The sequence below is a fragment of the Ichthyophthirius multifiliis genome, assembly GCF_000220395.1.
Source record: "Ichthyophthirius multifiliis unplaced genomic scaffold scaff_1120509250133, whole genome shotgun sequence".
Lineage (NCBI taxonomy): Eukaryota > Ciliophora > Oligohymenophorea > Hymenostomatida > Ichthyophthirius > Ichthyophthirius multifiliis.
The window spans coordinates 27653-53380 of NW_004087057.1; the positions used below are offsets into that span (position 1 = coordinate 27653).

Here is a 25728-nt window from a genome sequence, read left to right on the forward strand (position 1 = left end):
TAAAATATTTCTTATTAAATTTGGGTTGTTTAAGGAAATATTAGAGGTATTAATTTTCTATAATTTATATATAATTAGTTTTCTTTTTATTATATAATATTTTGATTTCTTAATTCGTTTTCTTCTTTTTAAGATATTTAGATTTAATTTATTTCTAATAAACCTAAAATAATATTAATATTTTTATATATTATTTCATTATATTAATTATATAAAAAATACTTTAAAAGTCTTAATATTTAATATAATTTTAATTATTTTTTGTATCTTCTAATTATTAAAAATCCTTAATAATCTTTTTCTTAAACATATCGATTTCTATTTATATTAAACAAAAAATAAAATATTTTTATTTTACTATTTCCAAATTTAAATCTTAATTTTAAGCTTAAAGAATTTATTTAAATTCCTTATAAAAATAACTTTTCGAACATACAAAAACTCAGCTTTTTAGTATAATAATTAGTAAACAGGAAAAATATAGCTTTAATAATTTCTTAATCAATTTTTTCTTAATCATCCTAAACTGTAAATATATAATTCAATAAAATTTAAAATTCTTCAAAATCTAAATAACCAAATTATTTCTAACTAAATATATTGAATAAATCTCTTAAAGATTTACTACTTTTTTTCAACTTTTCGTTTATATAAAAGCTGATAACCTTTAATATATTTTATAATTCAGTCTATCTTTTAATAAATATTTGACTTCTGATTCTAGCGTCTCTTGCTCTTTTTTTCTTTTCTACATTATTTATTTCTAATTCTATTTCTTGTATAGATTATTATGATATTTTTTCTATTATTATTTTGAATATAAAGATAAATTATATATATATATATATATATATATATATATATATATATATATATATATTTATTATTTATTATAATACATATTAATTATTATTTATAATTTTCTTAATTTTATCCTTTGTAATCTTCTTCATAATGTAGTTTTGTCAAATATTCAACTCTAGTAAGTACGTTTTTATCTACATTTTATTCATAAAACTTTTTTGCTTCACTTTCAAAATCTTATTATTCTTTTTATTTCTTTTATTTTTCTTATTTCTTTAATTCAATTAATATATCTTGATTAATTTTTTCTTTTTAGACTTAATGTTCATAAATTTCCATAAATTAATTTTTATCTAAGTATTTGTTTTTTTATTAATCTAAATAATTAAAAACATTTCTAATTTGAATTTTGCTAAACCTAAAAAATAAAATAATATAAAAATTATTTAAACTAAAAAAAATAAAAACTCTTTATTAGTATATTTCATTATAAAATTAATAAATTCATCTTCACTTATTTTGTTATAATTTCTAGCTTCCAAGCTTGCTAGAAATTCATTTGAATTATTAAATCTACTAATTAGATCTTTTCTAATTTCCCCAATAATTTCTTTAGGTTAATTTAAATCCTAAAAGCTATCACCCGAAAATTTTTTTGCCTACTATCCAAATATAACATTTAAGAATTCTTTAAAAGATACTTTATCATTATTATTTAAATCAAAAATTCCATAAGCATCATCTAAAATTTTTTCTTCTAAGGTAATATTAGCTTTTTTAAAGGATAATTTAAATTCCGTTTTTGAAATATATCCATTATCATTTTTATCCAATGTTCTAAAAATATCTTTCAAACTTTAAGAACATTATGATATTTTTTCTCTTAAAATATGAATTACATTATCTGCTGATAAATTCATCGTTTCTTTGATTTTTTCCTATTCGCTTTTTGGTTGATTTTATTTTATTGTTTCTTCTAATAATCTTTATAGTCTTTATTCTTCTCTTCTTTTCAAAACCTATACATAATCCTAAAAAGCTTACCCAATAATATTACAAATATACCTTTCATTATTTTTTTTAACTCCATTAATTCTTTTACTTCCGTCCTTATAATCTATTCTTAAAAACTCCTTACTTAAATGTGACATTTGGCTTTTAAACCTTGTCATATTTGCAATGAGTCGAATAGCAAAAATTAAGTTTTATTTTTTTTCAAAACATTTTAATTTAATTATCATTTTTAATAAAGCCTCCTCATTTGAAAATTCGAAAAATCCAAAACGTTTTAAACATTTTAAAAAATCTTCGTATTTTACAAATCCTCTCCAGGCTTTCTTCTTTTTTTCTTTTAATGCTAATGATTACTCTCCTGAAATTCCGATTCTTTATTTTATGTCTATCTTTAAGTTTTTCTCCATTTCGCTTATTATTTATGTCATTTGTTTTCTATTTTATATTAATAAATCATGAAAATTAATAAAGGTTTCTTCCAATTTAGTTTTTTCTCCCAACTCGATATCTTGTTCTGCTTATTAATTTTCATTACTTCTTTAATATACTTGTTTCTTGCCTATTAACTCGGCATATTTTGTTATTTTCTGATTTTATCTATTATCTTTTTTTAATTATTCCAAATTTCGCTATAATTAAGAATTTAATTAATTATGAGGCTCTTCCTTTTTTATAAAATTTATTATACTGTCATGTTTTTCTTGCATCTAGATTTCTTTCATTTTATTAAAATTTTATGTTTAAAGAATTTATTGTGTTTTTTCATATTCACTTATTGCGTTTGTCTATTAGAAATCACTTTTGATTTCAATTTAATTATCTAAACCAAATTTTACACTTTTCTTAAATTTTAAATTATTGGAAGAGTTTTATTATAAAGAACTTTTATTATTGTTCATTTATATTTATGTTGATCAATTTATATATATATTTTTTAATTTTATATAACAAATTTTTTTAAATTTTTTAAATATTTTTTTTTGATATATTGCCTTTATATATATATATTTTATGTTGTTGTATTTCGGAACTTAAAATATTTATTTTAGTATTTTTAAAAATTTTATTAAATTTTTATATAAATAAATATGAAACTTAAACAATTTTTTAACATTTGATTTTTATATATTTTATAAATAAAATTTGTTTTATTTTTTATAATATTTCTAAAAATAATATTATTTTTGTAAAAAGAAATATAAATTTACATTAATTTATAAATTTTTTCATAAAAAAATTATATTTATTGATTGGTTTAATAAATTAAATACAATTTATAATATAAGGATAATATGAAGTTTATTTTTTTTTCCAAAAAAAATTATAAAATAATTCTTTTTTAAAATTATTATTTTTAATAAAAATAAAATATAAATAAAAATTCTCCGCTAACTTAAATTATTTTACTTTATAAATATTTAAAAAGATTTAAATGAAAAAAAATATTATAAATCAACTTTATTTAAAAATAAGAAAAAATCAAATAACATATTAATATTATTAATTATAATAACAAATCAAGATTTTTATTTATTATAATAAATGATATAATAAATGATAAATGTTAGATAAAATATTAAAAATAGCAAATAAGTAGTTTAAAAAATTATCGCCTCCGAATCTGTATAGTACCCAAATTTAGAAGTCGAATTTAAAGTTAATAAAATTTAAAAATTATAATTTATAAAAATATTAAACAAAAATATATATAGAAAGAAAAAAAAAGTTACTAATCGTCATTAAATGTATATTAAAAATATATAAAATAATAAATAAATGCATAAATAATTTAAGTAATTCAATTAATTTTGTTTAGGAAAAACAAGAGGATGATAAAAAGAATTATGAACAGTAAAATAATTGCGATATAAATTAGGTAAAAAAAATATGATAATTTTATTCGATATTATTATATATTTATTTCTTTTTTTTTACTGAAGAAATAAAAATCTATAGCAAATTTGTAAATAAAACTGCATTATATATTAGATTCAAGGTATAAATAATTAAAAAAAAAAGAAAATATATTTTATATATAAATGAAGAACTTTCAGTTTTTTTATGGTTTTGATTTGTATATTAAATTATGTATCTCTATGCTTATACAATTATGATATCGATAAATAAGATATTGAACTAAATAATACATTAAGAAAAATTAGTATTAGTTGTACTAGTTTCCTGTTTTTAGAATTAATTTTATAAATGTTTTAAAAAGGGTTAATAAATGGCGATAATGCTTTTTTTAAAAATATGGTCGATACTTTAGTTCTTATAGGTTTATTATCAAAGTAAAAAAATAATATATGTTTATAATTGAAAAATAATTTGATTATTTAATAAAAGTTTATTAATAATTCTTTACATTATTTTATTTTATAAAATTTTTATTAAATTTAATCTTTAATTTTTAGTTTGATTTTCTTATTTCATCATAATGCTGATCCTTATTTTTTAATTGCAATTAAAGTTTTTGCTTCTTTTTGCCATATAAAAATTACACAACATATTAAATTTCTATAAATTTTACTGAATCGCTTTATAAGAGCTTTAATTAAACTAAAATATAGTTTTATAAGACTTTTAGTAGTAATGATGTTTTACAGTATTCTTGGTTTATAACTATTTAAAGATAATATGAATTACAGATGCAGAATAACACCTTATCCTTAATATTAATATGGTAATATAAATAAAATTTAAATAATAATAAATATATAATATTTATAAATTAGATAAATGGGAAATCTTTAATAACATACCTTTCCTGTGTGGAAAATGGTCATGCCCTGAAAAGTATTAAAACATATAATAATTAAATCTAACTATTTAATATATATTTTTTATAACTAGTTCATATTGTCGATCTCCAAAAGAATTTGACGTTACTTTTGACGAAAAAGAAACAGACATTGTAAACATGAATTTTAGTTTCACAAAATTCGATAACATAGGCTATTCGTTTTTAACAATATTTCATTTAACAAGAACAACAGGATGGAGTTCGATTACTTTTTTAGTAAAATTAAATATATAAATTTGTTTAAAATATAAATAAATAAATATATAAATATATATAATATATAAATATATATATATATATATATATATATTTTTAGCATTGGAGACATACAGAAACTGTGATTGTTGGATTTTATGTCGTATCTGTAATGATAATATGTGCCTATACATTAGCAAATATGATATTAGCAATTCTTTATTAAAGCTACGAAGAATAAACATAAGTTAAAGATTTAAAAGAATATAGTATTTTTTTTTATTAAATTACTAATTATCTTTTTTATATAAATAATTTTAGAGGACAAATAAGTATCAGAATAAAATAATAAGGTTACTTTAGATTAATTAAAAAACAAAGTAGTTAGTAGTATGTAAATTGAATCTTAAATATACGAAGAATCTTAAGAAGAATAATTTATTAAATAATAAATATAATTTTAAGTAAGTGCATTTTAAAAAATGAAATATATTGAAAATTCTTCGAACAAATAAAAGAGTTTATAAAAAGTTAAATCTGCGTTAAAAAGAATAATATTTAATATAAAAATGGATTATCATTCGTATACAAACATGAATATTTTTAAGAAAATGATATATTCTAATTATTACAAAACATTTTAAAATTTATATATTTTTGTCTAAATAATTATGTTATTAATTGATAGAGAACTTATATCTAAAAATCAAATAGATATTTCATCTAAATTGACTAGATTATTGATTATATGTAATGCTTTGATATTATAATAAAGGTATAAAAAAATATAATAATTAGAATTTATAAATATAAAGGTTTTAATTCTTAATAAAATTTACTTTAAAAGTGCATTGAATATTATAGATTTAATAATATTATTTTTAGTTTTATTAACTCGTTTAAGTTTATTTTAAGACAAACCAATGTATATAAGTATTATAAAAGGAATTTAAATATTTCGTATTTTCCAGGTTAATTTTTTCCAAAATAATTTTTTTAACATAATATATTTTTAAGGTTATTAAAACAAATAATATACTTAAGCCAATTCATTAAATGATTTAATATTTTGTTTACTCAGCCAAAGAAATTTTCTAATTACTTACCTTGATAATAATATATGCATTAATTTTAGGTTTATTAGGATATTAAATATTTCAAAGCAAAGCCAAGTATTAATTAAATTCTTATATTAAAGATTAAATAAATGGTTATTCTCCTCGAGTAAATTTTGATAATATTGAAAATGCCTTTCAAGCTGTTTTATTAATGCTTTTAAATGAAGAATGGCATATGGCAATGTATAATTTTATGAGAACTTATAGTGAAATGTCGTGTTTCTTTTGGATATTTATAGTTAGTACTGGAGAATTATTATTAATGAAATTACTAATAGCAATTTTTATAAATAAATATTTATATTTTATTAAATAGTAGAAAGAATAATCTAAATAGATAAACTAGATTATATCTTAAGCATTATTATAAATACAAGGTATAGATGTAGTTTCAGAAAAACAATCAAATACAAAAAGATATGATGAATAATAAAAACAAATTAATACAAATTTAAAATTAGCAAGCTTGCAATATAGCAATATTTAAATTAGTCCATAAAAAGAACATAATTATGATATTAGTAATTAAAAATTCCCTCAAAATTCGAGTTTATCTAACAGGTAAATAATTGTTAAAGAAAAAAATTAAATTAATTATCGATAAAATAGTTAAGATAATACATTCTAATATCTATAAATAAACAATTAATAAAAATTATAATAGTAAACTAAAGAAATATAAGCACATAAATTGAATAATGAATAAGTTTATTTAAATTATGAAAGTCCAAATTATTTAAATAATATAATTTAGAATGAATAAAACATTTAACCTAAAGAGATTAATGATGAATAAAATAAAAATAAAAATAAAGAAAACATTAATAAAATTAAAAAATCAAAAATTTTATGATTATTAGAAAAATCAAAATAAATATCTTAAAAAATAGATAAAAATTATAAATTTTAAAATTTTATGATAATGGTATGTTTAATAAATTGTATATTAATGCCTTTTAATTCACCGTTAATGAATCCTCATTCAGAATTTTCCTAAATGTTAAAATATTTAGACTATTTAATTACATTTTTATATTTATTCGAAATATTAATTAAAATGTCTGCTTAAGGATATCAATATTTTAAAAATTAAGAAAATAAATTTGAGTTTGGACTCTTTATAGTTAATGTTTTAAATTTTATTTTTTCTTAGTAAACTATGATTCTTAAACTGTTTAGACCCTTAAGAATTTTTAAATTAATCAAATACTTCTAAAGCATGAAAATACTTATAATTTCATTATTTAAATCTGTTTCTTTGCTTATTAAACTTGTTATTTTTGCTTTTTGTTTTATGTTAATACTTGTTGTTTATCCTTTAAAAATTCTTAAAGGGAAAATGAAATATTGTACTCTTTCTGAAGGAACAGATATTCATTCTTGTATGGATTTAGGAGGTGATTGGCTAAATTAAGATTTTAATTGGGATAATACATTAATTAGCCTTTTTAATTTGTATCTAATTGCAACTAGTGAAGGATGGAGTGAATTTATATTTTAAGCTTAAGATGCCTATGAGTTAAATTATGGACCTGTTAGACTTTATAATAAATACTGGTCTTATTTTTTCATAATTTTCTTTTTTATAATTAATATATTGGTAATTAATACTTTCGTAGGCGCATTAATTGATAAATTTAGCAACATAAATAACAAATATTGTATATTAATTATAAATATTTTATTTAAAAAAAAAAATATTTTTTATTTTATAAAATAGTAAGTTAATAAAAAATTATTGTATTCAAAGATTAAAAATATAAAACTAATTCAGCTGATTTACCAAAATAAATGACTAGTTAATAAAGTTTATGGCTATAAATTAAAAGATCTATATATTCTGAATGCCCTTTAAAAAAAGTATTATATATAATTGTTTATTATTTCCTTAGTTTTAATTTTTAAAAAGGCCATTCCTCCAAAAAAAGAAGATAGATTAAGATTCATATTATATGAATATATAAAAAATAAAAGATACAAATTTTTAATAAATTTATCTATTATATTATCTATTATATAATTTAGTATTGAATATCAAGGATAATCTGAGATTTATTAACTTATATAAGGTTTAAAAACTATTTTTTATTTATTTATATATTTTTTTTAGATATTATAAACTATATACTACTGTTTATATTGGCTTTAGAAGTATCTATTAAATTTTTTGTTTAATAAAAACAGGTTTTTATTAACAAAATGAATATATTTGATATATTTTTGTTAATCACTAATATAATATAAGTTGTTTTAATAAACAAAATAGACGATAATGATATTGTTAATTTGTAGACATTAAAAAATATTTTTTAAATGTTTAAAATATTCAGATTTTTTAGAGTTGTTAAAACTTTTAAACTATTAGAAGATATTTTTAATTTATTATTTTAAATTGTTCCTCATGTTACATCAGTTTTATGTTTGCTAATAATTATAATTTATATTTATGCGGTTATTGGATTATATACATTTGCTTATTTAAAACCTTAATAATATGTAAATGGTTATGATTTACATTTTAAAAATTTCAGTTCTTCTTTCTTTACTTTAATGAGGGTAGCTTCTGGAGAATAATGGTTTTAAATAGCTGCAGATATTATAAGATAATAATAACCTAATTTTGTGTGTTTTAAGATTAAAGATTATAATGAATATATTAAATATGGTAAATATATTTTTTTATTAACAAACATAAACTTAATAATATTAAAATAAGGCTTAAATGAATGTGGTACAAAGTGGGGATATTTATATATTTTTAGTTTCCATTTTTTTACAAGTTTAATAGTATTAAACTTATTTATAGCCATTATATTAGATAGTATGATGACTCAAGATAAAGCAAATAGTACTTTCTAATTATTAAAGATTAAAAACTTATGGCGTAAATATGATAGAAAAGGATATGGATTTATAAATTTTGTTGATTTTTGGCAATTTACATCTAAAATTGCATTAATATATGGAGTTAGAAAAGATGAATTAGTAAAAATAGAAAATAAAAAAAGTTTTCTCAAATTTTTGGATATACCTATATATGCTCAAATAAATGAAGACGGAACGAAAATCTTTGGAATTCGTTTCCATGATGTAGTAATTAGATTTACATAAATATCTTTACTTTTAAAACATGGAGTTATGATGTAAAAATATATTTAATATAATTTTTTTTTTAAATAAAAAAAGTGGAGAAGGAGTTCCTTAGGAAACTGAAAAAGATTTAAATTAATTTTATTATGAATTAGACTAAAAAACTAATTTTAGAGCGGAAAAATCTTATCTAAGGTCTGGAGATATTGCAGTAATTCTTTTATTATAAAGAAAGTTAAAGCGATGTATTCGTTTAGTAAAAATGAAACAACTTGACAAGAAAAAAACAAAAGATCATAAATAAATTGACTAAGTTGGACTTGTACCAAATTAAGCAAGCGCTATACTTATGAATGTTTTATCTTATAATTTTATTGAATTTTAGATTAATGAGGATATGAAATAAAACAACTTTAATTAAAAATGTAATTAGTAATTAAACTAGAATCTATAAATTTTAAATTAAAATGATTGTATAAAAGATTTAAATAAAAAATGATTTTAAATTAAAAAACAAAAATATTTAAAAATAAAAATATTGAATGATAGATAGAGATGGCGTAAAAATATTTGCAACACTAAAATTAAATAAAATTTTTTAATTATATATATCTTAAATATTTTTTTTATAGATTTTTATTTATTTTTATTATAATTTATTAATAATTATCGAAAATCTTAAAAAATATATATATATATATAAACATAAACAATTAATATAAATTATTAAATAATATATAAAAAAAATACAAATTAAAAATAATAACGATAAAATAAATAAAATTAAGAAGATAATTAATATAAAATATATATAAATATATTCATTTATTTATCAATTAAAAATTAAAAAAATAATTATTCAATTAGTATAATAAATCCAATTTTTAAAATCTTAATTAGTGATATCAGGTATATGCATATTTTTGGCATCTAATTTATAAACAATTTAATATTTACTAAAAACAGACTCATAACTAATAGTATCTGTATCACTTTTGAAATATTTCCAAAAATTTTTAATAAAAATAACACATTATTAAAATTCATCTACACTATAATTATTTAAAAAATCAATTCTTTTAATTTAAAATTAAATTTCATTTTTGTACTTCATAAAAGCTATAAACAAACAAGAACTAGCTAAAAGACTTTATTTATATTTTAAACAAGAATAATTCAAAAGAATTAAATCAGCAATAAACATTCCCAAAATAAAAACTTTATGTGGAACATTAAGAAGGGTATATATAACTTTCATAAAATGAGCGACAGTACCAGAATTTAACTAAAAGTTTAATATTTTTAATATTTCTTTTTCCATTTCTATTAATTAATATGGATTGTATTCATCAGCAGTAATATAAGCATATTCTAAAGCGTTTTCTTATTTATAATATTCTTTAGATCTTTCATTAAAAACACTAAAAAATATTAATATTATAAAAAATATATGTAAAAAATAATTATATATATACTCAGCTATTTTCATACAACAGACTCCAACTAATTAAAGTTTTTATTTTTAAACATTCATTGAGGATAAAACTCTAAAAAATTAAGAACATATAAATAAATTTATAAATTTTAATATTTATAAAAATATTTTTATTTTTATTTTTATTAAAAAAATATGTATATTTTTATATTTATATAAATATATAAATATTTTTATAAATATATATATATATATATATATATATATATATATATATACATATATATATTTATTTTTTTTATTATTATTTTTAAAAAAAACTTTAAATTACCTATCAATAAATGATATACAATAATGAAGAGTTTCATCCTAAACTTCAAAGTGTACACTCACATCTATAAGCCAATCAACCAAAATAAGCCTCATATTTTCATTAATGAAACTTTATTTTTGCATATAATTAAAATCAACTTTTAATTTTTCTTCCGCATTTTTTTAAATTATTATACATTTAACTTAAGAAACAAACAGGAATATTTTCAACTGAATAACATTTAATAGCTTAATTACTAGAGCATTTAAATATTTTATCCTTATAATTTTTATAAATAGAAGATATATAATACTTAGACAATTTATTTAAAGAATTAATAGTAGGTAATTTAATATCATCAAAAAAAGGATGATTTAATGCACTTTCAGCTGAAATTCTTTCATAAGGATTAAGTTTAAGTAATTAAGATAATAAATCTATTCCTTAAATACCTAGTATATTTCCTAAGCTTTTTAATTTTTTGAAAGCTAATTCTCTATTCGGGATCATACTTCGAACTAACTTTAGTATTTTCTCACTTTTAGTTGGAGCGAAAATTGCATTCATGTCAATTTCTTCCCATTTAGGGAAAGCTTTTTTATAATCCAAGCTATTATCGCACATTAAATTTAATATATTTTCATTTGGAGAACCCAAAAATCTAAAAATTTTAAAAAGTTATTCGATTTCAGAATCCCCTTAAAATAAAGGTTCATTTAAGGCTATTTCTGCTAATAAGCATCCAAAAGCCCAAATATCAATTTCTTAAGAATATGAGCTTTTTCTTAATAATAATTCAGGAGCTCTATACCATAATCTACGAGCCTCCCTTCCTGATCTTTCTCTGTCTTTTGGATCTTCAGGTGTGTAGGGAATATGAGGTATTTATACATGTTTTGAAAGGGCAAAATCTGCTATTTTTATTAAACTTTCTTCTGTAAGTAGTATGTTATCAACCTTTAAGTTACGATGAATTATTCCATTATGATGAAGGTAGTTTAATCCTTAAAGAATTTAATATGATAAACTTTTTAATACTTTTAATGGAATATTGTATGATAATTAATTATTAATCTCTTTATTTGATTCAACTTTTTAAGGTTCTGATAGCTTAGCACAGTTTTTTAAATATCCTTTTAAATTATATTTTTGTTATTCATTTACTATTTAGACAAATTCATTTTGTACTTCTGCACATACTATTCTTTTTTTTTTTAAATAATTTTTATTTTTAAAAAAAATAAAATACTAATTTATATTGGGATGATCTAAGTTTTATAAATAACTTAATTCTCTTAAAATACTTGTAGGAATTCCATCATCTTATCCAGCATTACTTACAAGTACATTTATTTTTCTTATCATAACCTAAAAAAAAATATAAAGGTATTATAATAAAAAGTAAAATAATAAAATTATTATGTTTAAATTGTTAATGTTTTTTTTTTTTTTATAAAAAAAAAAAGAAAAAAAAAAAAAATTTAAATTGTTTTTATAAAAATTTATTATTTTTAATTCTATGTAATAAGTTTTATTAATTTTACTTATTATCCATCTATACGTGAAAAACCTTTAAAAAGTTTTCCTTTAGACCTTCTTTCTACAACAACTTATTATTTTTAATATTTTTCGTTAACACTAAATGCTTAAAACTTTCCTAAATATTTCCATAGCTTAGTGTCTGTAGAAAACTGATTGAAATATTTGTTTACTCTAATAACGTTTAGATATATATCAGAAGCTTTAAGAAAAGAAAGTATTATGAAATGTAGTTCATAAGGAAGATTAATAAAATTATATTGAGTTTCTTGAGTTTATTAATTATTATTAAACTTGTCAGATAGCTTTCCATTGTTCTATACTTTTAATAGATTATCATATCTTTTATATTGTTTTTAATTTATTAGTTAATTTGAGGTATAATTACATAAATTAAGTTTATTTTCTTAATCTTATAGACAATATCTTTCTTGTTTTATAGGAGAAACACTTTGTTATTATTTATTTTATTTTTAACTTCCTTTCTTTTTTTAATCGTTTTTCATATTATTAATTTTTTTTTTATTGGTTTATAATCGGAATAATTTAAAAAATCTTAATTAAAAAAAAAAATTGATAATTTAAATTTTTTGCAAATACTATATTTTATTTAATTCAAAAATTTCAGATTATAATGTTTTTATTTTCTTTATAAAATATATATATATATATATATATATATATATATATATATATATATAAATAATATTATTTAAAATAATCTATTTGATATATTAAATTATAATAAAAAATATAATTAAAATTTAATATTAAATTAATATCATTTCAATATTTTATAAAAACATTCAGAATACTTAAATATTTATGTATATAGCATATTATTTGACTTTTTTAAATCAAAAATATTTTATTTTTATAAAATGATTACTTTTATACTTATATTTTACTTTTAGTTAAATTTTAAAAATAATATTATTTAAAATATTTAAATTTGAAAATAATAATGTTTTTTATTATTTCTAATTTTTTGTAAATATTAAAAAATTATTTTTATTTCTCAATTTATATTAATTTTATTATTTCTTTTATTTTTGCAATTATATAAGTACTTATTTATTATTTATTTTTATATTGATTTCATAGAATTTTATTTGTAAATATTATTATTTTAACAATTAAAAAAATAAATCTTTACAAATAATTATATTACTTATTAAAAAAATTTAATTAATTAAATTAAAGAAAATATCCATTATTATTTTTTATATAAGAAAAAAATGATATTTTTATTAAAAAATGCAATAATAAAAAACACAATTACTTATAGGTAATTTAAAAATATTAGCAACACTGATATTTTATTAAAAATAAAATTATATATCAAATGAATTGTTCAAAGTGTCATAATATTAGTTTTTGCAGTCTTTTTTAATCTTCTATACTCATTTATTACAAATGAAAAGTTAATATTATATATAAAATTTATTTTTAATTTAGGTATTGCAAATATTTCAAAGATACCTATAATATAAATTACTGAATATTAAAAACTAAAATAACAATATAAACATAATGTTTATAAAAAAATAAAAGTATAACAATAAAAAAAGAAACTTATTTTCATAAATTATAAAGAAATATTTATATAAATTAAAAAATAAAAACCAAAATAATTTCAATTTCAAATTGTCAAAATATAATAAAACTTAAATTACTAAAAAAATAAATCTAAAAAGATTATATTACAAATGGACTAATAATTAGATTATTAAATATTTTATGTAGATCATGAAATAATATCCAGAAGATACAAACACGTTGGAGTATTAGGAAAAGGAAGAGATTTCATGTATGAAGTACCAAGTGTAATACACATGATGTAAGATAAATTTAATGAAAAGAAGGTAATAATGTAGATATTTCCAGCATTAAACGAAGAAATATTAAAGATGAAACTATATCAATTAAAATAATCAAATTTCGACAATTATATATCAAACTGGATTCGAATAATAGGTTATACAACAAAGAAATAGAACAAATCGACTTCAGATTTAATAATATTATATTAAGTAGATGGAATAATAGGACCTACTTTAGAAAACATAATATCAAAACACAAAAAAGACAATTAAAGTTTCTCTGAATAAGAAATTTTAGAGTACATATATATAATGTGTGAATCAATGAAAGTATCTTAAACTTCAGAATATTTAGATTTAAGCCCTGTAAATATTTTTGTTCCTCCAGAAAATACTCCTACAAAAGCAAAATATTATATTTCTAATTGTGGTCTAAGTTTTAAAGGTACAAAATGGGATAAAAAGTTTTATTGTCCTACGGATAGTTTTTTTACAGGTAAATATTTTTCACTAATATATATATATATATATATATATATATATATATATATATATATATTTATATATTTATATATATATATATATATATTGAATGTTTTTATATAAAAAAAGTCAAAATTAGTGAAAGAAATGCACATATGGCAACTATAAGTAATATTTTTATTATTGGAATGGTTGCTTTGTAAATGGCCACTTTTAATGATTTATAAGATTTATATGTTCAAGAAGATAAAATGATAAGGGAAGACCTATTAATTAAAAAGCTTGATGATTTTAAGAAATAAAATAAAAAAATATATTCTGAATAATTCATTTAATTATTAACACATATGCTTTCCATAAAAGAAGAAAAAAGATTATTGTTAAAATCAATTTTTGAAGAACCCGAATATTAAAAGCTTTTTAAAAACGAAAAACAATATTCCACATAAATATAAGTTGAGAATTCCTAAAAATATGAAGGAATGCTTAAAGGATAAGTTCCAGAAGGGAATGGAAAAATAACTTATTTAAATCAAACTTCTTATTCAGGAAACTTCTCTTAAGGACTCAAACATGGTTATGGAGTTTTTTTCGATGGAAAGGGGAATCATATTTTTGGAGAATGGGAAAAAGATAAACTTAAAAGTGGCGGAAAATGTTTGAAAGGGCAATTTATATATGAAGGATAATTAAATGAAGATTTTTCAATTGAAGGTAAAGGAGCTTTAATGTACACTACTATTAATAATAGTTAAAATAGCCCTATTTATTATGAAGGCGAACTTCTAAGATGGATAAAAAACTAATGGATTATAATACTACAAAGATGGATTTAAATACATAGGCGAATTTAAATAAGATAAAAAATAAGGAAAAGGTTAATTGTTTTGGCCTAAAAGTGTAAAAAACTGGGTTGGAGAATTTATAGATGATCAAATGCACGGAAAAGGTAAAATGACAATTTTTAGAAACGAGGAAAGCAAAGAAATAGAAGTTGAATTCGAAAAAGGAATTGAAAAAAATGGATAAGAAATTTGAAACAAATATAAATATATGTAAAGTTCTATATATATTATTTTTAATTTTTTTTTTATAAATAAAAATTTATTAAATATTGTAATTATTATTATTTTATAATTTGTTAGTTTATTAACTTAAAATAAAATTTAATATAATTGACTTTTTATTATTATTATCGTTAAAGTTCATATAATATTATGATCTTAAAAGTCATTATTATTAAGATTCTTAAAATTAGAATTTAATATATTATTATTATTGATTGAAATTATTTTTTTTTTAGAATTTAAATAATTTAAGTTGCCTGAACAGCATTGTAAAATGTCAAAATACTTATCTACTGAATTGATTACTTATTCTTAATTAATCAAATCACTTAAAGGGCTTTATTTGTTTGGTGTAATGAAATGTTGTTCATTAATTACTTTGTTTTCATTATTATAAAAAAGTTTATTATCATTATTATTAAATAATTTTTTATCATTATTATTAAATAATTTATTATCATTATTAATAAATAATTTATTATCATTATTAATAAATAATTTATTATCATTATTATTAAATAATTTATTTTCTTTATTATGAAATAAATTATTTTCATTATTATTAAATAACTTATTATCATTATTATTAAATAATTTGATTTCGTTATTATTAAATAATTTATTTTCATTATTATTAAATAATTTGTTTTCATTAATTTATTATTTATCAAATTAATATCCAACATCATTATAGGTATTTTCTTTAGTATTTTTCAATATCATTTTTTCTTTATATTTTTCTTAGTTTTTACTACGACCTTAATATTTCTAAGGAGTACAAAAGTTTTCATTATTAAATTTCATAAAATGAGGAGGAGGATGTACGCCATGCATTTAAGGATGTAAATGAGAAGGCAAAACAACATATCTACCTAATTTTTATTAATTATGATCAAATTATACAGGAATAGGATAAAAGTTTCCAGTGTTTCTTCCCAAGTATATAGGTGGAGGAGGTGGAGGATGTTAATTTCCTTATTTCAAAGGAAAATGAAGAGGTATTAAATGAGGAGTAGGGTAATATTACATATGTCTATTATTATTTTAAGAAGGATGATTAATAACACAAACAATTGGACGTTAATTAGTAATAATTTTAGGAATTTCTTTATTTTTAAGTTCTTCTTTTTGAGGAGATATATTTTAGGGTGATTTGCATTCTTTTAAAGCCGAGATCAAAAAAGAAGCAAAAGAGGGATTTTTCTAAACATAATTTTTCACTGTTTATGGAGTTTTGAGTATTTTTTCTAGATTTTTAGGATTAGGAGTATCTTTTTATTAGAAGATTTACTTTTTTAGATTCTCGAATTCTATATTATTATTAGGAATTCTTTTAATAACATCTTTTACAGTACTATTATCAATATTTTCATTCAAGGTATTATTATTATCTTTAGGAGTAATAAAATGATTGTTTTTCTTACTACTTTTATAAATTTTCTTACTAATTTTTTTCTTTACTGTAATTTCTTACTTTTCTTACTAGTCTTTTTATTCCAAAAGCTTATCATTTTCTAAAAATTTCATTATTTTTATTTCTTATTGTTTAAATTATTCAGAAATAGAGTATTATATTTTCTCATTTTTTTCTTTCAAATCTTTATATCTATTCATAAACTCAGGAATTCGTTTCTTCATCGAAGAGTTCCAATGGTTCTTTATAGCATTATCGGTTCTTCCTCTTAAATATCTTGTTATATAAGCCCATTTATTTCCAAAATGTCTATGACATAAAAATAATATCCATTCTTCATCTTTCTACCAAGGAAACTTATTTATTTCAGGATTTAAATGATTATACCATCTCTCACGACATTATTTACCTATTCTTCCAGGAATATGTTCTGCTATATATGTCCATTTTTATGGACCATGTTCTTATACTAATTCGATTATTTTTTAATCTTACTCATCTGTCCAAGGCATCTTTTTAGCTTTTGCTTGCCTTTTATTTTTCTATTTGTGAATAGATTTTTATACAGAATTACATTATTCACTTTTAGTTTTATCCTTTTATTCAGATTATTATAGATTGTTTGATTAATCTTCAGCTAAGATTCCCTCTTCTGAAGCTTTTTCCAAAACTTCTTGTAGGTTTAATTTTATTGATTGAAGAGATCTATTTTTTAAAAATAAAAATATATGAATATGTTTAATTAAAAATAATATTTTTTATTTATTGTTTTTTGCAATTTACTAGTTTTCATTCGAAATGTGATGGATAGAATTTTATGGAATTTGAATTTCAAACATAAATTTTAATTTATTTTTATTTTTTTTAATATAAATAATATATTTTATAAAGTTAATTTTAAAATATAATTTATAATCGCTTTTTATTTTTTTCTTGTTTTTTTATTTTTTTTGGTGTGTTTTTTTATTTAATTTTAAAAAAAAATCAAAATTGAATTATTTTTATTTGAAAAAAGTACAATCGACATAAAATAAAAGCTTAATTATATAATATATGAAAAAAAAAGAACTAATTAATTATGAAAAAAAAAAAAAAATCAAAATTAAAAATCAAAATTATAAATGTCAAAATAATAAATGGAATTTTGTTTTTTATCTTATATATATTTTTTTTTTCTTAAATAATTTAAAATTCAAATTTTTATATTTAGTAAAAAAATTTAAAATTTAATTTTTTTAATTATTAAAATCTCTTAATTTATATTTAAACCTTAATATAATTATTAAATGTTCCTTTATATATAAAAATATAAAAATAAATATGATTTTAAATCAAAAAGCAATTTTGATTAAATTAAATTTAAGCAATATATTAATGTATATAATATTTTATTAGAAAATAACAAATTAATAAAAATTAGTAGGATTATTTATATTTTACAATTTATTATTTATAAATATTATAAGTATATATTTTTTCTATACGTTTAATAAAAATTTTCGCACCAAAATTCTTTTTTAAATATATACAAATGATTTTATAAAATGTAATTAATATAAATAGAATTAAGAATGTTATTAAAAAAGATTCCTATATAAAAATATTTATTATATATGTATTATTTGTATATTTAATTTGAAAAATTAAAATTAAAAAAATATATATAATTAAAAATTAATTAAAATTATAAATAATAACGAAAAAATTATTAATTTGTTTTGCTTAATGTAATTGTTAATATTTTAATTTTTATATAATAACTAGCTATATATTTATTATTATAATCTTTATGCTTATTAATATATATTAAGAATATTTTAATATATATATTTTATATTTTTATTAATATTAACTAAAAAAAACATACATTTATAATATTTGGATTCAATTAAAATAGAAAATTATATTTTTAATTCTAATTTTAAAAATATTAATTAAATATATATATATCATTACAAGTATAATATTAACAAAAAGATAAAAATATGTTTTTGATTTAAAAATATTAAATTACTTTAATATTTAAAAATATTTTTAAATAAGTATTGAATAACTCTATATATGTAATTCATATATATCTATAATTTCAATTAATAAATAAATAATTATATATTTATATATATATCAATTTTATTCTTTTTAATATTTAATATATTATTATTAAGAATTATTATCTTATTGAAATTCATTTGATTAATTAATACTATTATTCGATATATTTATTTATTTAAATTATATAAATTAAGATAGTTTTTATAGCTTCTCATCAGCTAGTTATTTTCTTAATTATAACTCATAGTTAATTGATTAAAGGTCCTAATTTTCTTATTTAAGCTTTTTATTTTCCACAGTCTATATACTATAATCATTATTAATAATACTTATTTTTTTTTCTAATTTCTAGATTTATAGTAAATACTACTAATTATAACTTTCTAAATTATTATTAATTTATTATAATTGTTTAATCTCCTATTATAATTCATTTATTTTTTAATTATTCATATTACTAATAATTTATTATTCATTTTAATAACTTTTATATGAAAAATTTAAATTTTAATATAAATTTTATATTATTTATATTTACTTATTTTTAATTTTTTTTATTTCTTCAAGTTCCTTAAATTTTTATTTTTGAATAATTTCACATTATAATCCTTCATAACTTTCTTTATTTTTTAAAATAAACTTATTTAATTATTCTTCAACAATTTAAATTTATTCTTTAAAAATTTATTTTTCATTTTATAATTCTTCTATTTAGTTCATTAATTTATTTTCTTATTAAACTAACTTTTGAATATTTTCATTATCAAAGCTATGTTATTTTATTAAATTTTCGATTTCAATTTATTAATTTTAAATTTGCAATTCTTAGTTTTATATAATGATTTCTTTATCTTTAATATTTTTTTCTAAATCATTTGAGAATAAAAACAAATCGTTTGTTTGTTTTTCATATTCTGAAATAATATTTTATATTTCTTTTTTTTCGAAAAAATGTTTTGCTAATTCCTCATTTTCATTTTTTAAAGATAAAACATAATTTTATAATTAATTAATAAATTACATTAATTTTTAAATTTCTTTATTACTTTAATCATTAATTTCTTATACTAAATTTTCCCAATATAATTATTCTTAATTATTATTATTATTTTTCATTATTTATCCCTTTTATAACGCTAAAATTTGTAAAGAACTTTTTAGCTCTTAATTTATTTAGCTTTTGCTTTGATTTATTATGTTTTAAAGCTTTTAACAGATGCTTTTTTATTCTTAATTTTTCTATGTTTTATAATAAAGACTTTTATATTAATTATAAATATATTCACATTCTGCAATAAGTTTTTCTATTATCAAATCTTTATTATTATTTTCATTATTAATCTATTTAATATTATCGAAAAAGTTTTATATATGCATTTTCAATTAATGAAATTCATCATTTTCTTTGTATTCCATTAAAAAAAATAAAATAAAATAAAATTAAAAGTTATTATTTTTGTATAAATTAATTAAATTAAGAATTTTATTCAGTTTTTTTAATTAATAAACAAAAAAATGATGAGATGTTAATACAAAAACCATTATAATTAAATAAAAAATATAGTATGCTTATGCGAAAAAGAGGCTTTACTACTTTGTGTATATTGTTTTTAAGATGGACATTAAAATCATCAATTTATGGGAATAGAAAAGTACTTAGATAAAATCAGAAATACATATATAGATATATAATCAGAAGAAATCTAAATAGAAAACTAAAAATAATAATTAAAATATAAATATGATTATTTATAGTTAAAAATAACAGAATTATCTTAAAATTTGGAAATTCTCCTTCATTAAATTAAAACAAAAAGTGAATAATAAATGTCTGAATTCTAATAAATGCATTCTAAAATGGCTTTATTCTAGATTAAATTAACAAAAGATCCGTTAAACGAATAATATATTCAAGAAAGTTTAACTTTTTCTTAATATATTAATTAATAATTAAAAAATGAAACCACATTATTTCATTAATATGAAATTTAATTATATAGTATACAAGAAATAATATAATAAAATATTTAAAAAATCTAAGAAAGGTAAAAAAACATCATAATAAATTCCAAAATCAATTCCGATTCTCATCTTTTGTACACTAAAAGTATACTTCATGCCCATAATAATCGAATTAACTCATTTCTTTTACAATAACATAATATTTTGTACACTTGTTCTTTAGATGGAACTTTAAAAAAATGGTCTTTAAATACAATTAAATGCCTTGCAATTTAAAAATGCGATTCTCCAAATTTTTATCTTAACTTAATTATAATTGAAAATTAAAATATATTAGTTGCACTTAGAAATGATAATAAAGTTCATATTTTAAATCTTAGAACTTTAAAGATTATAAAAACAATAAAAATTCCTTGGAATTAAACTAGTTGTCCTTAACTAATTAAAGGAGTTAATAAAAAAAGTCACCATATTGCAGTTTCTGCAGGCACTAAAATATTCATTTTGGATATTTTATTAGGAAAAATTATTTTTGAAACTGAAACTTAACCACTTTTTTTGTCTATTCTTTTGATTTCTTTATTGATGGAAAATATACATATTTAATTATTGGAGATAAAATAGGTTTTTATATTTAAAAATAAATTAAATTTATATAAATATATTTTGTAAAGGTAATATTTGTATTAATGAAATTAATTTTGGTGGAAAGATGAATACTATTTCTTAAGCTCATATGGAAAAAATTGTTGATGTTAAGATTTTGCCCTAATCAAATTATGTAATTACTGCTTCAACTGATAGATAAGTTAAAGTTTGGAAAATGCCTAATTTACAATATGTTTAAAATATTTAAACTATAGGATTTGTTGATGGATTTGATACTTGTGGCAAATATCTTATTATGAAATAATAAGATATAGGTAGGCTATAAAAAATATATTTTAGCAAGAAAAAAAATAGTGTTTAATGTAAACCTTTTTTACCTATTTAAGAAAAATGTTAAGATATATTTTTGTATTAAAATTAAATGCTTATTACTTATTTTTATAATTCTAAATAAAAAAGTGATATTTTTATTCAATATTATTGATTAAAGCTTAATTATTTTAATTTTAAAAATAATATAAATATTGTGATTTCTTCTGTTATGTGTTATTTATTTACTTTTAGTTTTTAATTAATAAATGCTATTAACATTTTATTTTAATTTGCTTTTTATATATTTATATAATTAATCTAAATTAATTTTTAAATTTTTTATATTAATAAAAACTATAAATTTTTACTTGATGAAATATAAGTTATTAATTAAATAAAAACATAATATTTTTTTATTTTTTTCAATTTTATTATGTAATAATTTTATATATTTAATTTACTTTTCTCAAATAAAGAAAAGTAAGTCAAAATATTATTTTCTTTTCTATTAAAAAAAGAATTATTGAATATAATTTTTAAATAAATTCATAAAATGTATATGTTATTTAAATAATATACATTATCTAATATAAAATAAAAATAATTTATCTTATTCATTTATATAATTTTTTTATATATTAAATTTTTAAATTTTGTATAATAACACAAAAAAACATTATTTTATTATATCATATATTATACTTTTTTAGAAAATAAAATATAAACAAGAAATAATTGTACATATTGAAATTAAATATTTCTGAAAAAAAAAAAAAAACTAAACAAAAAACATATAAAAAATCAAAATAAAAGTTTCTAAAGAAACCAAAATGTCAAAATATTTTCAAAGAATAGGAAAAAAGTAATACTAGTATTAAATAGATATTATTTTAGATAAATTATATATGAATTTATCAGTTTAAGATTGTCTAATATCTATACTTGTAAAACGAGGTTTAAAAAAAATAAAAAAATATTTTCAAAAAAATTTATTAAAATTATTAAAAAAACAAAAGGCAAACATAAATAAGAAATAAAAAAACCGGCTTAACTTAAAGACAAATTAGCATTTTTTGAAAATCAAACTATTACAGTACCATCAAAAATGTATTGGGATGAAAAAACATCAAAGTTTTTAGAAAAAACAGCAGAACTTTAAATAAATATTAGGCATTAAAAAATATCCAAATTAGCAGGAAAAATTGAATTCGATATTGCTTTTTATGCTAATAATTAAATTAAATCATATAAAGAACAAAGGCCATTAATTAAATGCCCTGATTCATCAGCAAGACTTTTTTATGAAATAAGAGTTTATTAAATAGGTGATTAGACATTACATTTAGATTAAAATAAAGCGTTTTTTTATAAAAGCAAAGATTTTAATATTTCATTTTTTTAATTTATAAAAAAAAAGACCAATATATAATACAATACCAGATAATACTAGAAGCGTCTCTCCATATATTCCAAAAACTTAAAAAACTGAAATATAAGATTTAAGATAATTTGATTCAAGTAAAAAAATAAAATAAGAAAAAAATAAAAATAAAAAAAATAGGATCAGTATCTCCAAATATATAAGCTTAGTCTTTATATGAAGAAAAAAAAAAATAAAAAAATGAAAATCAAGATGAAAATTCTTAAAATAGTTATATATAATAAGCTAAAAAATACTAAAGTAATAACTAACCCTATGAATAACCTAAATTAAATATAAATAGTGAAAACACATCTGTATTATTATCAAAGCTTCCAACATAAAATTATTCATTAAATACAACTCAAATGAACGAATAATAACAATAATATTCGAATATTTAATCAAAAATAAAAAGTGAAGTTCAATCAAATTAAGATTAATAGCTACTTTAAAAACAGAAAATTGAAAATTAATTACTTTAAAAGGAAAAATAGGCGTTAATAGAATAATATGAAAAATTAAATTAAGAACAAAAGAATTTAAATGCAAAATATTAAGAGACTTTAATTTAATTGGAAAATAATAAAAAAGAAAAATAATAAAGCAAAGCAAAATGTGAAATTTACGAATAAAAAATAAAGTAATTTGAAGAATAATAAGAAATACAAAATTAAAAATTTTCATAAAATTATATTTAATTGGAATAAAACTATTAAAAATAAATTTAAGATTTACAATAAGTAAATTGCCTTCTTTAATAATAAGTATAAAATAGTTCCTTTTAAAGTTAAAATAATAATTAATAACTTTTAAATGAAATCCAAAACTTAAAAAACGAAAACTTAAATTTATAATAGTAAATTTAAGACTTTAATAATTAATAAATACATGAAATCAAAATTGCTTAATTAGAAGATGAAATAATTGCCATTAAATAAGAAAATGAAAATTTGAAATAAAAAAATGACTATAAAAACAATACATAATAGCTTTTTTCTTCATAGAGTACAGAAAAAGACCTTTAAAACAAAATTGACGATTTAAACGAAAAATTATTAAAATAAGCTGTAAATAAATTTATATATTATTATCTATTATTATTATATTAAAAAACAGGTTTCAAGATCCAATATAGAGTTAGAAAGAGATAACTATAGAAGATAACTGAAATAAAATTAAGAAGAACTTAACAAATAGTTATAACATTAACAAACATTAGAATATTCAATTATTTAAGTAAAGTAAACTCTTTCTGAAGTAATAAATGCTATTTTAACTGTTGGAAATTCAGAAATATTAGAATTAATTGAACCTTTTCTTAATATAAATAATATTAATAATAATTTCAATTCTATATATGAAAACAAATAAAATCTAAGTTATTTATGATTTATAAACTAAATATTATAATTATATATATATTTAATATTTTGTAAAAAGTATAAAAATTAATTTAAATTAAATTTATTTATTATATTTTAATCCTATATTGAAAATTATTAAATAATAACATTTTATTAATAATAAAAATGAAACCTAAAACCATTAAAAATACATGTTTAATTTTTAGTACAGGAATAACATTAGCATCAATAAAATAGATTTTTTTCAATATTAGTATGACTTAATAAATACACTTAGTTTAAAATATACTATAAAATATATATAATTTAAAGCAAAAGTAAATGATGATGAAATGAGTTCAATAGTTTAAAAAGACGATATAATATTATCATATAGATTATCAAGAACTGACTATTCATAATTATAAAAAAATTAAATAGTACTATTATAGTAAATAAAATAACTTTATAATATTAATATATATTATTTTATAATATTAATATACTTCATTTAAGTGACACTAATAATAATGTATATAAAGTTAGGAAAATATAAGGATTACCAGATGAATGGATATAAGAAAATAATTAAAATATATTAATTTAAATTCCTAGAGGATGTTTTTATATTGAAAATGATTAACAAAAATAAAAAAATTCAAATTATTAACAATTTAACAATTTCTAGAATTAAATAAATGAATATTAAGATGAGTCTATTTATACTGTTAAAAATATGAAAAATGCATATAATAATGTGGTAATTTTATTTATTAATAAAATTATTAAATTAAATAATACAATTTATTTAAAAATATAGTTTTATTAAAGTATTGTCTAATATATACCTTTTTTAAGGATATATCCTTTTTAAAAATTCGGGTTAATATGAAGTTAATTGAATTAAATATTTATTTATTATGCTTTAT

General features: G+C 17.2%; 6 protein-coding genes across 6 annotated transcripts, besides 26 other annotated features; 4 read left to right on the forward strand and 2 right to left on the reverse strand. All coding sequences in view use genetic code 6, as the record gives it.

Moving 5' to 3' along the window:
• Window positions 1-831: 831 nt before the first annotated feature.
• Window positions 832-880: a microsatellite.
• Window positions 881-1039: 159 nt separating this feature from the next.
• Window positions 1040-1086: a microsatellite.
• A 206-nt stretch (window positions 1087-1292) lies between these two features.
• On the forward strand, window positions 1293-2624 carry IMG5_049960 (hypothetical protein). The gene has a single exon (XM_004037474.1). The coding sequence runs from the start codon at window positions 2159-2161 to the stop codon at window positions 2621-2623; it is 465 nt and encodes a 154-aa protein (XP_004037522.1). The 5' UTR covers window positions 1293-2158; the 3' UTR covers window position 2624.
• A 728-nt stretch (window positions 2625-3352) lies between these two features.
• Window positions 3353-3378: a microsatellite.
• A 693-nt stretch (window positions 3379-4071) lies between these two features.
• Window positions 4072-9147, forward strand: IMG5_049970 (hypothetical protein; the record flags this gene model as incomplete). Its single annotated transcript, XM_004037475.1, has 9 exons — window positions 4072-4109; window positions 4233-4501; window positions 4554-4837; window positions 4938-5085; window positions 5237-5776; window positions 5898-6659; window positions 6795-7595; window positions 7764-8003; window positions 8045-9147. The coding sequence occupies 9 exons, from the start codon at window positions 4072-4074 to the stop codon at window positions 9145-9147; spliced, it is 4185 nt and encodes a 1394-aa protein (XP_004037523.1).
• Window positions 4839-4930: a microsatellite.
• Window positions 4845-4930: a microsatellite.
• Window positions 4863-4928: a microsatellite.
• Window positions 4867-4931: a microsatellite.
• Window positions 7928-7952: a microsatellite.
• A 368-nt stretch (window positions 9148-9515) lies between the features above and the next one.
• Window positions 9516-9560: a microsatellite.
• Window positions 9534-9564: a microsatellite.
• A 188-nt stretch (window positions 9565-9752) lies between these two features.
• Window positions 9753-9830: a microsatellite.
• Window positions 9753-9841: a microsatellite.
• A 42-nt stretch (window positions 9842-9883) lies between these two features.
• On the reverse strand, window positions 9884-12817 carry IMG5_049980 (serine threonine kinase cdc2, putative; the record flags this gene model as incomplete). The annotated part of the gene is made up of 5 exons (XM_004037476.1): window positions 9884-10571; window positions 10791-10974; window positions 11030-11236; window positions 11312-12140; window positions 12317-12817. The coding sequence occupies 5 exons, from the start codon at window positions 12815-12817 to the stop codon at window positions 9884-9886; spliced, it is 2409 nt and encodes an 802-aa protein (XP_004037524.1).
• Window positions 10589-10697: a microsatellite.
• Window positions 10658-10752: a microsatellite.
• Window positions 10666-10748: a microsatellite.
• Window positions 12248-12286: a microsatellite.
• A 150-nt stretch (window positions 12818-12967) lies between the features above and the next one.
• Window positions 12968-13012: a microsatellite.
• Window positions 13013-13568: 556 nt separating this feature from the next.
• IMG5_049990 (hypothetical protein) lies at window positions 13569-15655 on the forward strand (the record flags this gene model as incomplete). Its single annotated transcript, XM_004037477.1, has 4 exons — window positions 13569-13599; window positions 14058-14630; window positions 14747-14785; window positions 15369-15655. 4 exons carry the CDS (start codon window positions 13569-13571, stop codon window positions 15653-15655), a joined length of 930 nt encoding a protein of 309 aa, XP_004037525.1.
• Window positions 14648-14723: a microsatellite.
• Window positions 15656-15804: 149 nt separating the features above from the next.
• Window positions 15805-15871: a microsatellite.
• Window positions 15872-16069: 198 nt separating this feature from the next.
• Window positions 16070-16339: a microsatellite.
• Window positions 16340-17037: 698 nt separating this feature from the next.
• Window positions 17038-17966, reverse strand: IMG5_050000 (myb-like DNA-binding domain protein; the record flags this gene model as incomplete). Its single annotated transcript, XM_004037478.1, has 2 exons — window positions 17038-17803; window positions 17882-17966. Coding segments are annotated over 2 exons (849 nt in total), but the record flags the coding sequence as incomplete, so codon positions are not given.
• Window positions 17967-18018: 52 nt separating this feature from the next.
• Window positions 18019-18060: a microsatellite.
• A 129-nt stretch (window positions 18061-18189) lies between these two features.
• Window positions 18190-18221: a microsatellite.
• Window positions 18190-18235: a microsatellite.
• A 45-nt stretch (window positions 18236-18280) lies between these two features.
• Window positions 18281-18346: a microsatellite.
• Window positions 18347-20665: 2319 nt separating this feature from the next.
• On the forward strand, window positions 20666-22205 carry IMG5_050010 (hypothetical protein; the record flags this gene model as incomplete). The annotated part of the gene is made up of 2 exons (XM_004037479.1): window positions 20666-21736; window positions 21787-22205. 2 exons carry the CDS (start codon window positions 20666-20668, stop codon window positions 21826-21828), a joined length of 1113 nt encoding a protein of 370 aa, XP_004037527.1. The 3' UTR covers window positions 21829-22205.
• A 1348-nt stretch (window positions 22206-23553) lies between these two features.
• Window positions 23554-23591: a microsatellite.
• A 1673-nt stretch (window positions 23592-25264) lies between these two features.
• Window positions 25265-25312: a microsatellite.
• Window positions 25313-25728: the final 416 nt, after the last annotated feature.